This window comes from Ctenopharyngodon idella, chromosome 8 (genome assembly GCF_019924925.1).
Source record: "Ctenopharyngodon idella isolate HZGC_01 chromosome 8, HZGC01, whole genome shotgun sequence".
Lineage (NCBI taxonomy): Eukaryota > Metazoa > Chordata > Actinopteri > Cypriniformes > Xenocyprididae > Ctenopharyngodon > Ctenopharyngodon idella.
Genome location: NC_067227.1, coordinates 27,455,264 through 27,471,505, shown reverse-complemented (window position 1 = coordinate 27,471,505; position 16,242 = coordinate 27,455,264). Strand labels below are relative to the sequence as shown.

Genomic DNA, 16,242 nt, shown 5'->3' with positions numbered 1-16,242 from the left:
CAAGGAAGTACCATGTCTATTATTGCTAGTAACATCTTCAGCTAGTCAGCTTGAGATCCTTTCCATCTAAACTGGTTATATCTCTTAAGCTTATGGTGAATGTTTTATGAGCAGTAGGATAGCCATATCAACGCACAGTCACGCAGAGCCAAAGCACAACCAAAACAATGTCCTTCTCAAAATGCGTGCAGTTTTGTTTTTTAAGGGCCAAAAGTTACATAGGTTGTTCTGACTGTCAGCAAAAATCCTTATTTTTTTTCTGTTTGTTTATTTAATTATTTATTTATTTGAATATCCAGATTTTATCCAAATGTTTTTTGAAAGTCTAGACCTCAAAAATAATTAAATAAATAATTAAATTAAATCTTAATTTTTTTTTTTTTTTAGGTATGATTCAAACCACATTTGGAGGTGGTTTGGATATCACAGAACATCACAATACCAGTCTCCTTGTGTGACAGAGGAGTTCTGCACAGGCAGGGCGGTTATTTGGAGAGTGAGATGATGCACCTCCATTTTGAATTCCTCGTCACATATGTGCGTACGCCTATGTTGGACGGGTTGGTGATGTCTGGACCATAGACAGTAAAAAACACAAATCTTATTTGATCACTTGCAATTATTCAGATTTGCCTGCAGTCTGAACATAGCCGTACCTTTTTAAAACTTAAACTAATGGGCACAAATCAGATCTGAGGGGCAGTGAATATAAAAAAAGATGTCATTTAATAATATATAGAATGTGTGTATATCACTTTTGACCAATTTTGGTGTGTTTTTCACACAAAGCTATTTTATGGCTTCAGAAGACTTGGAATATAGTGCACGAGTCATCATTTTATGATACTTTTAAGATGCTTTTGTGCACTTTGACGTTTGAAACCTTCAGTTGCCACTCATTGGAAAAGAGCAAACAGTACAATACTTTAGAATTTGTACCTTTTGTATTCCTCAAAAGAAAAAAAAGGGGATCAAAATTACAGAATTTTCGTTTTAACCCTTTATGCTTATGAGAAAAAAGAGGAACTGAATGAAACTGCCATCTTGAACCAAGCCTGTAAAGTCATCTTACTGCTTAATATTCCAAGATTAAGAGCTTATTATGATAATTGTGCTACATTCAACAGTAGTTTCAGTTCTGATTATGCAACTGTAATTTAGAAATGGCATTTTAATAACAGTTCATGGTAAATTTACCAGCGCTGTTGTCTATTATTTGATGTAAGAGCGCCAGCAGAGACTGTAATCTCTGTGTATGGAGCGCCACCAAGTGGCCATATTTAAAACACACACTATGCCATAACTGAGCTGTTGAATCACATTTCTTGTGCTAGGCTCTGGGCACAGTTTGATGGAGGTGTTAATAGGTCTCTGCTGCACGGTAAAGCTGTTTATTTGGGCTTTGCAGGCTCTTGTTAACTTAGACTACATCATGGCCTTTGCAGAAGGAACAAAGTTGAATTAAGGTCAATGTTGCTGCTCACACAGGTCTTGCAAAAGAGACCAAACAACTGCCAAACACTTTATTAAGATGCCAGTGATAATCAACACATGACAGGAGATGTAGCCAATTGGCCAGAGGTGAAAGAAAGAAAGAAGAAAGAAAGAAAGAAAGAAAGAAAGAAAGGTTCTCGCATATGTCAGAATCTAGCAAAACAGTTCTGATTGTGAATAAGAATATTCTGAGGAACTATTACAATTTGATGCTATGCTAATAATCCTTATTTTCACAAAAATTAAAAAAATAAAATAAAATACTAATAAAAACAGAAACTGCACTCCTGCACAGTTCATACATGTTGGAATATTTGCAGTTTTGTGCTTGTGGGAACATCCGTTGTTGGATCCAAAGTTACAAAACAAATGGTTCAGTGAATATTGCAGCAGAATGACTCGACACCTGAGAGTGTGAAAGGCGGGTCACAGACAGCTGACAAAATGTTTTTACTTTTTATGAAGTGCTCTTCACATCACCTGCACTCACAACATGACCACTTTGTCTTTATCTGCATGATGAACAATATTGATTACAATTACAAAATATTACAATTAAAAACAACAATTATTTACAAAGGAATACATGTATGTCATATTTCTAAACACAATAACAGTATATTTACAGTATAAACAGTTTGTCATAAACATTATAAAGCCTCAAAATGCACAGAATGATGTCTGCAGATATTTGCATATGAAAAAACCTATTGTGCCTAAAGTCTTCTGTCGTTTTCCTGTACAGCACGCCAATATATATCATCCACTGACTCTGTCCTCGCGTCTTTGGAGCTCAGGTAACCAAGGATGGAGTTAGCAGCCCAGAGACTGACCCCTACTAGGCAGAAACAGAGATGTGGGGTTTTCCACACTGATGTGGTGAGCTGGGTGTGGATCATGAAGACGACAACCGCCAAAGTCCCCTAAATGGATACAGATTCATACATGCTTAAAGTCACCATGAAATCAAAATTGACAATTGTTATTTTTTTTACAGAATGTTGCAGTGTTTATTATAAATGATTTATTTTTTATAAATTATAATTTTTTTATAAATGATATATAAATGATAACTTTTTTTTTTTAGATTTATTTTTGGCATTTTTGCCTTTATTATGATAGGACAGTAAGCGAAGTGGGAGAGAGAGAGGGGACTGGGATCGGGAAAGGTCCGTGAGCCGGGACTCGAAATCAGGCCGCCTGAAGCGCAACGGCGCTACATGTCGGCATGCTGCCCACGAGGCTATCGGCACCAACTGCCCTTGTTATCTTTAATCAAAAAGGTTAACCTCCCCTCCCCCCAGAAACGATGTCTGTTCTCTTCATGACGTATGTCTCGGCAGACTAAATATCCTCCACAACTGAGTGCAAACTGGCATTCAGATCTACTTCCATTTAGAGCCCGTACACACGGAGAGCAGTTTAGCTGTAAATTTTGTATCGTATCGGCATTTCGTCCAGACGGATCTGGCATTTTGGGAGCCTGAAACCGCTATTTTTTGAAACCGGGTCCCAGAGGGGATAAATCTGAAAATGACACCCTTGCGTTTTCGTGTGTACAGCCAATTTGTATATTTTGTGAAACGATGATGTCATCACCCCACGTCTCGACCCTAGTCAGACACCGCTACGTCACGTAACAGCAACACCAACAACAATGGCGGACTACATGCTTGTGTTCGTGCTGCAGAAGCTACTGAGCCTATTAGCTTTACTAAAGTAAAGCTTTATTACTAAGCTTTACTAAAGTTTGTATACAGCGTGCAAGGTTTCTGCTCATGCTCCAAGTCTTCTTCTCCGTTTTTAGTGTATCTTTGTGGCAGAATTACAGCGCTATATACTACGTATACTACGTCGTTTTGAGTCAGTTTCAGTGGTTTCGTGTGTACACAGATATTTATTGAGATGACGCCGTGTTTACAGAATTTTTTTTAGAACAAGGGGATTTCTAAAGTATTCCCCCCAGTATTTTCCCTATTTTTTCCCCCAGTATTCTTCAATGAATAAAAAAGTTCAAAAGAACAGCATTTATATGAAATAAAATTTTTTGTAACATTATAACTCCTAATGTTAACAAGTCCGCAATATGTTCAGAAATCATTCTAATATGCTGATTTGGTGCTCAAGAAAATTGGATATTATTATCCTTGTTTAAAACAGTAGTGCTGCTCAATATTTTTGCGGAAAACATAATATATTTGGGTAACACTTTACAATAAGGTTCATTAGTTAACATTAGTTTACTACATTAGTTAACATGAACTAATAATGAACTGCACTTATACAGCATTTATTAATCTTTGTTAATGTTAATTTCGACATTTACTAATACTTTATTAATATCTTGTTAACATTAGATAATGCACTGTGAACTAACATGAACAAACAATGAACAACTGTATTTTCATTAACGTTAACGAAGATTAGTAAATACAGTAACAAATGTATTGCTCATGGTTAGTTCATGTTAGTTAATACATTAACTAATGTTTAACTAATGAACCTTATTGTAAAGTGTTACCAATATTTTTTTTTTTTTTTTTTTTTTTTTTTTTGTATTCTCTGATGAATGGAAAGTTCAAAAGGAACAATTTGAAATAGATTTTTTTTGTAACATTATAACTGTCCTTACCACCACTTTTGATCAATTTACTGCATACTTGATTAATAAAAGTATTAATTCCTTTCAAACTTTTGAATGGTAGTGTATATTTGAAGAATAAATTATTTGCCTGATTTTATTATTAACAAAACAGTAACACACGTGGCACTAATAAAAAATAAAGTAAGGTATTTTAAAAATGTGCTTCATGCTAAAAAAATATTGACTGAATTAACCTGACTGCATTAAATTACACCAACACAGGTCATTTTAAGTTTTATATCAAGTATAGATATATCACTTTTTGCAGTTGTTACAGTTTGCTTAATCATGTGAAATCATCTTGGAGTAAATGAGTCCTAATGTTAACAAGTCTGCAATTTGTTCTGACAATATGACTTACCACAGCTCGGCTGCTGAAGACAGATACCTCATTGGTTGCCATTTGTTTCTGAGTGGTAAAAGAAACAAAGCTGTCTCCAACCATCATGGCTCCAAATGCACGTGTGAGATGAAGATTATCTTCAGATCCACTAATCTACAATGGATGAATACACAATGGATTAATATCTATGGATAATAGCATCTAGTAGAACTTCGACTTCCTATAGCATGAACTTTCTGCTATAGCATATATATATTTGATGACTGTTTTCTTCAGAGCTGCTTTATAGATGGATTGAACTCATTTCATATTTGATGAACTTTACACATTTTATTGAACGGCACTGAATCAATACTGAACTGACCTCAGCTGAACAATATTTTCTTTTTAGAATTGCCGTACAGCAGAATTGAACTTTGTTTGCATCACTGAATCATTATTTTCCTGTTTATCCCTGTAAAGCTGCTTTGAAATAATCAATAAAGGTGACTTGACTTGACAATCTCCTTCAAACATAGTCCAAGGTTTTTACCTGTGACCCAAGTAGCCATCCTGGAAAAACCAACCACATGAGGCCAAAAATGAAGTTGGCAAAAAAATCCATTTGAAGGAAAAACCTCTGGGGTTTAGTGAGGCGTTCAGATCGTTTCAAAGAGCCTTGCAACTGATTGTGATCCAAGATCAAAAGAATCAAAGTGCTTAGAAGAAAGAACAAGAACACCGCCACATCCACCATGGGAAGCTGGAGAACATGAGAGAACAAAAAAAGTCAAGAGTACTGCATTTTACATTTGTGTACAGATGCTTACCATACCAAAGTGACTTGTTATAATAAAATGCTCACTTCAGGTTTTCATGTTACATACATGTCTACGATCTCTTCCTTGAATGTGTCCTTCTTTGCAGACTCCAAACAATGAAAGGAAAGCCTGTATAGAAAGACATTTAAAAATTGTATTTACTTCATATTTGAAAATGTAGTTAAATGTAACAATAAATACTAAACTGATGGAACATTTAATAGTTCAAACGTTTGGTTTGCATTTGCTGAATCAGAAATACAGTAAAAATAGTAATATTTGAAATATTAGTACAATATAAAATAACTGTTTTCTATTTTAAAATATTTTAAAATGTTATTTATTTCTGTGGTGGCAACGCTGAATTTTGAGCATCATTTCAGTGTCACATGATCCTTCAGAAATCATTGATGTGGTGCTAAAGAACATTTGTTATTATTACCCATGTCAAAAACATTTGCTTAATATTTTTTGTGGAAACCGTAATTTTTCACAAGCATTATTTTCAGTAGTCTTTGGTGAATAAAGTTCAAAGAACAGCATTTATTTGAAATATAATTTTTTGCTCTTACCGTCACTTTTGATCAATTTAATGCATTCTTGATGAATAAAAGTATTAATTTCTGAACCCAAAGTTTTGAAGGGTAGTGTATATTTGAAGAATAACCCTTAGAAATACATATGTTGGTGTAATCTAATACATAGTACATGTATTTCTCAAACAAACAGCTTGTGCATTGCACTTACCACAAGCCTTGATATGGAATGAGCTGAAAGAGAAAGTGGATGGTTGTTGCTTTTGAAGAAAATGAACTTAACATTACTGGCAACCCACACACACACGAGTGAGCGCGTTACTTCAAACTGCGCGCTTCCGTCACTGACGCTTTCTCCCTGCAACACAAGAGCGTAACGCTTTACAAAAGTATTATTACCATAGTAACAATAATATCCGTTATTATAAGTAAATATAAGTTATTTGTACTACAACAGAACGTAAACATTCTGGAACTTCCAAGCGGTGTACACACAGAAACTGTTCTTGTATTCAGACGGAGCGCGTTGCGTTTTCACAACGCGTCAAGTAATGACGCGTCTCGAGACCGATGCGTTCTGTTCCATTCAAACTTTTTTTTGAGTGAAATTGCCTTTATGACTTTCACTATCAATTTGTTCCAGTTTCAAAACTGTAGTATGGTATTTTATTGGATATTAGTTACCATGGTATTTTAAAGGAAACATTGTGTTTGCCATTTTGCAGGCATTTTCACACAAAACGATTAGTTTGCTTTCGCGTATTAACATTTACAAACAAAACATTACTGTATATAATTACATGATTTCACTCACACAGCAACTAAAGACCCACCTCTGAGGAAAAAGCCAAACTGGAACACATCCGATAGGCAATGCTGAGTAGTAGTCCTACCACAAGTTCGGCTGAAATTACTTGACTTCCAATTACTTTAATCTTGGTCGTTTTCATGTTTGGTTCACAGTCCGAGGTTGGGGGTCAAATCAAAGTTTTCAGTGCGACGAGGATTTGTAGCCCGCTGGCTTCCAAAGATCTCATACGTCAACCCTTACACAACCTAATTATGAAACTCACTGAAGGGGTTCCTCAGTTCTCTTGAGTAACTCTGTGCTGCTGAATGCGACTTAATGTTCTTCTGGCTGCAGCCACTTTCTACAGGGTGTTACGTAAAAATCAACGGGAATTAAAACGTGCGCGCGGGGTGCATTCTGGATGAGTTGGTGAAGCCAGCCCAGGACACCAGCAGATAGTGAAATAGTGAATTTTATGATATTTTAAACCTGTAGAGCTTTTAAAATATAGTATTAGACTGTTAAACCATAGAAGATATTTAGGTTTCACAATTAATTAAAATGTTTCCTCACACTAGGCTACTATGGAGAAATGAATAAAACATCCACACATTCATCTAATGATATATAATTATCAATATAATATGTTACATAAGTACTGGTCTTACTGATTGTGTAAGGTTTAACACCCTTATGTTATCACACATACAGTACTGTGCAAAAGTCTTAGGCACCTCAGTATTTTCACCCCTCAGAAAGGGTTTTAAGCCAGTTATTTATATCTTTTGCTGTAGTGTGTCAGTAGGAAATATCAGTTCACATTTCTAAACATTCATTTTGCCATTAATTGTACTAATCCAGTGAGATTTTTGTATGCACAAGGAGTCTGACAACAGCCGGTGCTCCACACTGAGATCTGATCTCACCATCATCAAATCCATCTGTGATTACATGAAGAAACAGATGAAACTGAGACAAACTAAATCCAGAAGAACTGTGGCCGTGTTTCCAAGACGCTTGAAGAAACCGACCTGCAAAGATACAGTACTGTGAGAAGTTTTAGGCACTTGTGTAAAAATGCTGTAAAGTGAGGATGCTTTCAAAAATACTGTCATAAATAGATTTTATTTATCAATTAACTTCTATTAACCAAATCAAATCAATATTTGGTGTGACCACCCTTTGCGTTTAAAACTGCACATTGTTTTTCAGCGCATCGTTTTTCAGGTAGTTTTGCAGGTCGGTTTCTTCAAGCGTCTTGGAAACACGGCCACAGTTCTTCTGGATTTAGTTTGTCTCAGTTTCATCTGTTTCTTCATGTAATCACAGACGGATTTGATGATGGTGAGATCAGATCTCAGTGTGGAGCACTGGCTGTTGTCAGACTCATTGTGCATACAAAAATCTCACTGGATTATTACAATTAATGGCAAAATAGAAATGTGAACTGATATTTCCTACTGACACATGACAGCAAAAGATATAAATAACTGGCTTAAAACCCTTTTTGGGGGGTGAAAATACTGACGTGCCTAAGACTTTTGCACAATACTGTATATCAGAGTTAGTCTATGCCTGTAGTGCCTAACATTTTTTGGCAACCCTTCACTTAACAGACACCCAAAAAAGCAGCTTAAAGCCAAACATTCATCACATGATTTTTCTGATAAAAAGGCTTTTTGAACATGTAAGCAACTTAACTCTTGGATAATTAGGTTACATGCTGGGATACTGCAGATCAAATTATCTTTATTGACTTTTTTTTTTTTTTTACTTGAATTTGACTTTAAAAAGTAACAATTTACTGATATTATTATATGGCTAAATCTGCCATTCATTGGTGTAGGAGGTCAGTTTCAGAGATTGAGAACCAAGAATGATGAATAATGCACTGCATACCGCCTGTAGGCGTTTTGACAAATTTTTAGCCTTCACAACTGTAGTATGCTTTGGTGCGTACCACAGAGTCAGTGTTGATTGACAGGAAGCACCGCAGCATCATACAATATGAAAGAAGAAAGAGGAATCATATCAAAGCTGTCAATGAGAAGAAACTTCTGTTTTCTCTAAAACAAAGCTTTTGTTTGAAAAATATGCTTACTGAAAAAAAACAGATCTAATTAATTGGGAAAGAAGAATCAAGAAAAACAACAAACAAAATAAAAGGAAGTATAAATAAGAACCAAAGAATCATTTTTGTGCACAGCTACATTAACTTCAGTGATTAACAATATTTTGGTAACACTTTACAATAAGGTTCATTAGTTAAACATTAGTTAATGTATTAACTAACATGAGCAATACATTTGTTGCAGTATTTACTAATCTTTGTTAACGTTAGTTAATGAAAATACAGTTGTTCATTGTTTGTTCATGTTAGTTCACAGTGCATTAACTAATGTTAACAAGATTTAATAATGTATTAGTAAATGTTGAAATGAACATTAACAAAGATTAATAAATGCTGTATAAGTGCAGTTCATTATTACTTCATGTTAACTAATGTAGTTAACTAATGTTATCTAATGAACCTTATTGTAAAGTGTTACCTAATATTTATCAGCACATGACCAAGGCCAGTAGAATTTATTCTTGCTCAAGTCTAGCTGCGGTCCACACCCACACTGGATGAAATAATACTTTATGAACTTCTCTGTATCATTGTACTTTTGTTCCTGGACAAACACATTTTGTGCAATATAGGTTTAGTTTGGCCACACTGATGGAAACAATTGCAGAACAGTGAAAGGGAAGTGCAGTGTCCAGTCACATAATCTTATCATATAGAAACTAGGAGGATGGTAGACATTTAATCTTGATAGTAATATACATGCATATACAATATATACACACTTACTGAAATATTTTAGATTTAGATTATTCTAGTAAATGGATATTAGACATAGAATTTTTAAGAGAACTTAATGTATTTACATCAGAGGAACATTCAGATAGAAGTGTGTGTGTTTGTGTGTGTACTATACATTTATATTATCTGTCATATCCACCTTATTCCCGACTAGCCTACTGCGTTTCGAATTATGGGTTCCACTTCCGGTTTGGGGATCTTCCATTTAAAAAGGCTGAAACGAATCGTTTCAAATCATAAGGTTACCCTACAAATAAAGCTTATCCGTCTGTTTGACTGAATGAGCTGTCAATTTTTCTTTCCTGTTTTATTTTCAGACATCATGAGAATAACGTAACGCTTGGTATTTTAACGTAACATGTTATAACAAGAATATCTATGGCAAGACCTCTTTTCAGTCGCTGCTTTCTATCCTCGTGATTATTTTCTTTTGTCCCTTTGCATACCACTGTAATAGTATGAAAAAGGACAACATATACTGCACATTTGTAGTCTGTTCTCCCGATATAATTTACGATATATCCCATTAATAATAAACTGGAATGCACGAAGAATCTCTCGTTTTTCTCCTCAAAGCCTCACGTCTCTTTCCATATTTGTTTTCACAGGTAAATACAATTTATTACCTATAAAAATGATGGAAATCACTTTGAAATAGTATCACGCAATGCTGAAGTTCATGAACATTTTTTATTAAGGCAACGTATTACATAATACAGATATATATCACTATAGTTATATTTAACCCGTCCGTTATTGCTGTGGAAAGAATCGCGCTTTTTCATGGCCTGTTGAAAGTACCTTGATGATGCTTTTACACTTTTAAATGTCCTTTTAATGTTCGTTGGTTGAAGGGTCAGTAGAATAATGTCATCTCGTTATACCCAGTTTAAAAATAAAACGTATAAAGTTAATTGTGTTCATACAGCGAGCCTTTCACTGACTGTTCACAGCTTAACGGAAGTTACACCCATAATTCGCGCAAAGCGTTATGGGGCGTAGGAATAAGGTGGATAAATAGCATATATGGACATTTTAAGGATCAATAATGGTGAAGGTTCGGCCAGTCCTGAAATAGTTCTCGATCTCCTCCAGAGTTCGGCCTTTAGTTTCTGGCACACATTTAGCAGTGAATATTATATTCACTACAGAGACGACACAGAAGAACAGGAAAGGAGCAAAAAGTCCATAGGCTTCCTATATGAAAAGATTTGTTATCAAGTTTGCCTTTGACAGTTATACTTCAATAAAAATCAGATAAGAAACATGAATAAGAGTAAATTATCAAGAGCAACTTGTATTATCTTTTAATGACTTGAACTAGGATGTTGTACATGCTAAAGTTCAGATAAGTATCAGATTAATGAATAAAGATAGGTATATTTTATAGGTAATGGGTATTTTTCATTTCCTGTTTCTATGTGTGTAAAAAAGAGATTTAGCTCACCACCGCGTGCATGAAGAGTTGCGTCAGTATAAAGGCCGTGATCCAGCTAACACCAACACACAAACCAGATGCTACACCACGTGCACCCAAGGGTAAAATCTCTGACATTAGCAGCCATGTGATTGGTCCCCAACCCATAGCATAACCTGCATGGGAAAGTTATCAGTGAAGTTATGCTGAATGTTATTCTACATGAGGAAATAGAACTAGACCAACAGGCTCCAACCAATGCGGACAAATCACCAGTTTACAGTTTGTCACGTCTCAGACATTTCATCACCCCACAAATGTACGCTGAATTGGCAAAAACAAGTGGCGACCAAATCAACATGGGAAACACTCTGATCTGACAAAACCTGACAAAGAGTCTGTTGCCATTGGTTGGCGTCTGTCGGTCTAGTGTGAATTGGCTTTAAAAGTAAAAACTTCTAATTCTCAAAGTGATGTAATCCAAACCTGTTGCCAAAATGATGTTTTTTCTGATGTAAAAAATTCCTTTTAAGCCATTTCAAAATTATAATGTTAAGCTATAACATCCTTAACTAAAGTGTCATAATGGGACAGTCGTGGCCTAATGGTTCGAGAGTCAAGTTTGAGTCTCAGTAGAGGGTATGCACGTGACGTCACCGTCAACCGTTATGACTGCGGTTATGCCCACTGAGTGGCAAAAGACTGAGTGGCAGCATTGGTTTTCAGCTTGAATGCCACGAAAAACACACAAAACACATCCAAAAAGGGGAAAGAGCTTTGCGACTGACTGTACAAAAAGCTTTGACACAAAATCTGAGGTATATTTTTATAGACTGCTGAAAGCTACAGAAAAAAAGAAGCAAATAGGTCACTGCAATTCACAGAAACAGCTGGACTCCAGGCAAAGAAACATGTTTTGCAGTTATCATTTTGTGTCAAAATGTTGGATTTTGGGGTAAAATCATACCCTATATATTGTATTGTTATATATTGTGTTGACAATTCATCAATTAAATATTTACCATCTTATATTCTGCTTAATTGGGTGTTTTTAAATAATCACTGACAAAAACTATACAAGTTTCAGGGCTGGACGATATGACAAAATATATAACACTGATGTAAGTGATCGCTCCAATTTAGACCTACCTATATTGTAGTTATATAAAACGTTCACAGGCCGAGTTGCTTTATATATTTCCCCGGCATCGAAATCAGGCACATATAAATGTCAGGAAACACGATTCCTGACTGCATGCCAATATCCATGGATTAGGTTTCTTTGACATGTCATAAGGAACACTTTCGAGCCCAACCTTTAGTGTAATTGTTTGTTTTACTCGCGTTTTCGCAGTTTCCCCTATTAAATCCAGTCATGCAGCAGGTTCTTTTGCCACTCAGTCTAGATGAGGGAGCGCGTTCCGGCGGGAAAGTTACGTCTATGCATACCCTCTATATCGGCAGGAAATGACTGAGGTGCACTTGAGCAAGGCACCTAACCCCCACTCGCTCCCCGGGCGCCACAGCAAAATGGTTGCCCACTGCTCCGGGTGTGTGTGTGTCCACAGTCCACTACTCACTACTCCTAATTCAAAGGAGTAGTGAGTAGTGAACACCCATACTCGTAATTCCGACAAATTCCGAGTATGGGTTACCATACTTGGCTTTTCACTTTCACTTTCAACAAAAAGTGAGTTTTACAGTAAGTAAAAGCAAACTGGTCACACTGTATCACACATAAACAAACTACCTGAAACTAAGCAAACTCACCAAATATGATGACCATAGTGCTAATGAGAGGAATTAGAGTCACTGGATCGAAGGCAGGGCTTGTTGAGCCTCCATAGGCGTTCTTCAAACCCTCTGTTAAGGTAAGATTGCCATGGCTGCATGGTGTTCTGTGGGTGTACATGGTCATTGAAAGCGTGGCTAGATACATCAAAAATCCTAAAGGGAAAAAAAAAAGATCTTTTATTAATTGGTCTGTTTCCAATAAATTAAATTTACCAAGTAAAACACTTTATTTCATTCTACACAAACCTGAAGTGAAGAGCAAAGCTTTTCGGCCTGCTTTGTCCATCAAACTGGCTGCAATAGCGACAGAGATCAATCTTACAGCTCCCACTAATGCTGCATCATATTTCGGTTCCTGAATGACAATTTTTTTTAAGTGGGTAAATGCGCTTTGAGTTTTTTTCATAGTAATAAATAGGTAAATATACTCTATGAGACATACCAGTGATATAGCTGTCATGTTGAAGATGGGCTCCAAATATACCAGAATTGGGGTTATACCAGTCATCTGCTGCAGAAATCTCATGAAGACTGAGATTAGGATAGGTTTATAGTATAAAGGTGTTTTAAGATCACTCCATTGTGCGCCCTGTTGGAGAGAACATGCAAGACATTTAATATTGTATTTTTGTCTCATGCGTTTTTTCTACTACAGTTACTAAATCAAACAATAATTGCCAGACCCCCTTTTGCAGATGATTTTTTTCAATTCAATCATACAATTTGCAATTTAAAATTTTAACCGACAACTTGTGTTTAGGTTTAAACATATGTTTAGGTTTGATTTCAAATGTATCACATCTTTAAACAGCATTTATACCTTAAGCTTTGTGATTAAACAAATGGAACAATACAAATGACCCCATTCTCCCTTATTGTATTCCATTGCATGACCTTTTCTTTTATGGCAAAACCACCCTGATGACATGATGTAATTCACGGCAATGTGCCTTTTACCTGAGAGTTGATACTGCGCTCGATCTTATTGAACTCAGTCAAGTAATCAGAATTGGGGCCCCTGAGCCATTCTAGCGATTTGATTGCTTTTGCTCTGTTTCCTTTCATGGTGAGGTAACGTGGCGAGGTCGGCATAAAGCAAAGCAAAATCATCATGATAACCACAGGGACCTCCCCAGCCACAGCCAGCCATCTCCATGGCAAAATCAGGCCTGGAGAGAGACCATAAAATAGCATCATTCATAGAGGACCTACAAGACAAGTTATGTGACAAATGCTTGAAAATTGTTGGAGAAAGTGTGTTTCATCATACAGCCAAAACAACCAGAGAAATATGAGCTCTCTCACCAAGGGCGTAAAGTGCTAGACTTCCAAAGACAGCTGTGATCTGAGGACACGAACCCAGCGTACCCCTCACAGATGCGTGTGAAATCTCTGACACATACACCTGTGTGAAAAAAAACATCAAGATCCATTAGGCACAAAAAAACTGTAATGTGCCTTATATTTAGAAGGGTCATGACATGGATTTTTGAAAATTATTTTTATATGTTCCTTGAGGTTCACTTATAATGTTAATAAAGTTTTTTGCACAAAAAAAGAACAAATATATATATGCAAAAAAATGATTATTTTCTGACCCTCTGTCTGAAATGATCAGTTTTTAAGCTTGTCAGTAAACTGCCACTGTTATGATTGGCTAACATCACTGCATAGGAAACAGTATCAACGGTCACTCGCTATTGCGCGCAAGTAAGTGTTTTGAAACATTATCCATATAAAACCATCATTTACAGAGCATTATGAAATTATTTAGTTACAGTTTGTGATGCAGCTGCTGTCAGATCCAACACAATTGGCTTGCTTCCTCTTTCAACAAAAGTTTCTTTGCAAACTCTCCATTATGCTGTGCCTCGTTTACAGAACAATCTGCAGTCAAATGCTCTGAACAAACATATAATCCCCTGACGCGATCCAGGACGCAATTAAAAATAAACCATCCACTTGTTTCTGACTCTGAGGTTCTTTTGAATCTGTCTAGAGACGCAAACGTGCTGTTTACCCAGAATGTGTCAAAACAAACGTTCTTTCACTCTTCCATTTGTCCTGTTGCCAGCAGACAGAAAGCGTGTGGACTATGTCAGAAACTGAATGTGCATCTGTATACTATTAATGTATCCAGTGTAGACAGCGTCAGTGATTATAATGGGTTCTATTTGCTTTTGACGCGACATGACGCTCACATCCGGTATAGGCAAACAACTGAACACCAGTGGGTGGGGCCTAAGGTGAGATGATGTATAACTATTTATCGATGTCTTGCTCTGGAGGCAGTCATATGCAAATGTATTTGCTTGTGTGACGTCCCAAATCTTATCCCACAATATCCAAACGAGCCATTTTTGGAGCTTGGTTAAATAAATGCTTTGTTTATAATGACAAGGACGTTTTAAGCTTTAAGGATGTTTAAATGGTACAAAGACCTCTTACATGTCAAAAGTTCAAGGCTAATTAGATTTTTTATGTTATGACACGTTGTCATACAAACATCGATAAACAAGATGGACTAACAGATAACTTACAGGAATGGAGCCAGCAGTGATACCACCAGCGATGCCAGTCAGAAATCGGCCCCATAATAACATCCAGAAGTTTTGTGCGGCCCCCATCACAAGGAAACCTGCAGCAGATGGTACTCCAGACAACATGATGCTCATCTTTCTCCCAACTCGGTCATTCAGCACCATGGCACTAAGACCCCCTAAGGCTGCTCCAAGGGTGAAAATCGACTAAACGACAGAAAATAAACTATTTAGAGAGAATGATGTACTATCTCATTATAAACCTGTGGTCAGCTGCATGAACTGGTCTTACAAGCTAGTTGCCATTTTTTTATGTCAGTCACATAAAAAAACCCACCAAAAAAACCCAAATTGTCCCAATTTGAATCTGAAAAGTACGACTAATTACCCCTTAACAAACTGCTAGTTGGTCAGACTAGCTCTAAAGGCACAGTCTTAACATAAAGGCTAAGTTTATGCTACTGGCCACTGAACACATAGAAGAACACTTCTATATACATAAATTATCTTACACCAAACCATGATATCTGATGGATGTCCATTTGGAGCCGAGGGTCATCACCCTTCTGAAGCTGGGGGATGACAGGGGAGGGGAACACTAAGGCAAATCCAAAATTGAAATTGCCCAAAACAGCTGAAAAGACAGCAAGGAAAAGCCTTCCATGTCTGAAAAGTATAAACAATCAAATGAATACATGAAAACCATGAAGAAGAAAAATACTGAGACCATACAAAATCAAATAAGGGGAAAAAGTCACCTGATTCGGGCTGGTTTGTTTCTTATTAATTCGGTAGTTTCATCCGGACTGTCTGCCATCTCTCCTCCGTCTCACTCAGCAGACTGAATCGCTTTGATGCTCGAATGGGTTATATCTAAAAGTAAGCGAAAGCAAAAGCCCATTTTGCAATCCTGGGATTTCTAAGGTAGATAGTGGACACAGAATTAAGGAAGCAAACGTCAGAACTTCCTCTCAACACAGATGAGTGTGCAGTGTGAAGCATCCAGAACTTTCCA

General features: G+C 36.5%; 1 protein-coding gene across 3 annotated transcripts; it reads right to left on the bottom strand.

The window, feature by feature from the left end:
• Window positions 1–1,509: 1,509 nt before the first annotated feature.
• Window positions 1,510–16,143, bottom strand: slc2a6 (solute carrier family 2 member 6). Of its 3 annotated transcripts, XM_051902992.1 has the most exons (14): window positions 15,986–16,143; window positions 15,740–15,893; window positions 15,228–15,434; window positions 13,993–14,092; window positions 13,645–13,856; window positions 13,130–13,276; window positions 12,934–13,042; window positions 12,664–12,840; window positions 10,924–11,069; window positions 6,029–6,175; window positions 5,348–5,410; window positions 5,014–5,223; window positions 4,500–4,634; window positions 1,510–2,417 (listed from the first exon to the last, which is right to left on the bottom strand). In XM_051902992.1, exons 1-14 carry the CDS (start codon window positions 16,042–16,044, stop codon window positions 2,211–2,213), a joined length of 2,073 nt encoding a protein of 690 aa, XP_051758952.1. In that variant the 5' UTR covers window positions 16,045–16,143; the 3' UTR covers window positions 1,510–2,210. The 3 variants fall into 3 exon arrangements, with proteins under 3 accessions (XP_051758952.1, XP_051758953.1, XP_051758954.1); XM_051902993.1 differs by lacking the exons at window positions 1,510–2,417; window positions 4,500–4,634 and having other exon boundaries at window positions 5,326–5,410; window positions 15,986–16,119; XM_051902994.1 differs by lacking the exons at window positions 1,510–2,417; window positions 4,500–4,634; window positions 5,014–5,223; window positions 5,348–5,410; window positions 6,029–6,175 and adding an exon at window positions 9,399–10,673 and having other exon boundaries at window positions 15,986–16,119.
• Between the last annotated feature and the right edge of the window lie 99 nt (window positions 16,144–16,242).

Bases quoted from the DNA above. Each gene is read 5' to 3' on its own strand.
- slc2a6 (XM_051902992.1), bottom strand. From the start codon at position 16,044: ATGGCAGACAGTCCGGATGAAACTACCGAATTAATAAGAAACAAACCA. The intron at 11,070-12,663 runs GTGAGTTTGCTT...TTTCCCATGCAG, and splicing joins CACTATGGTCATCATATTTG to GTTATGCTATGGGTTGGGGA. The intron at 6,176-10,923 runs GTGAGCTAAATC...CTTGTGTTGCAG, and splicing joins AACTCTTCATGCACGCGGTG to GGAGAAAGCGTCAGTGACGG.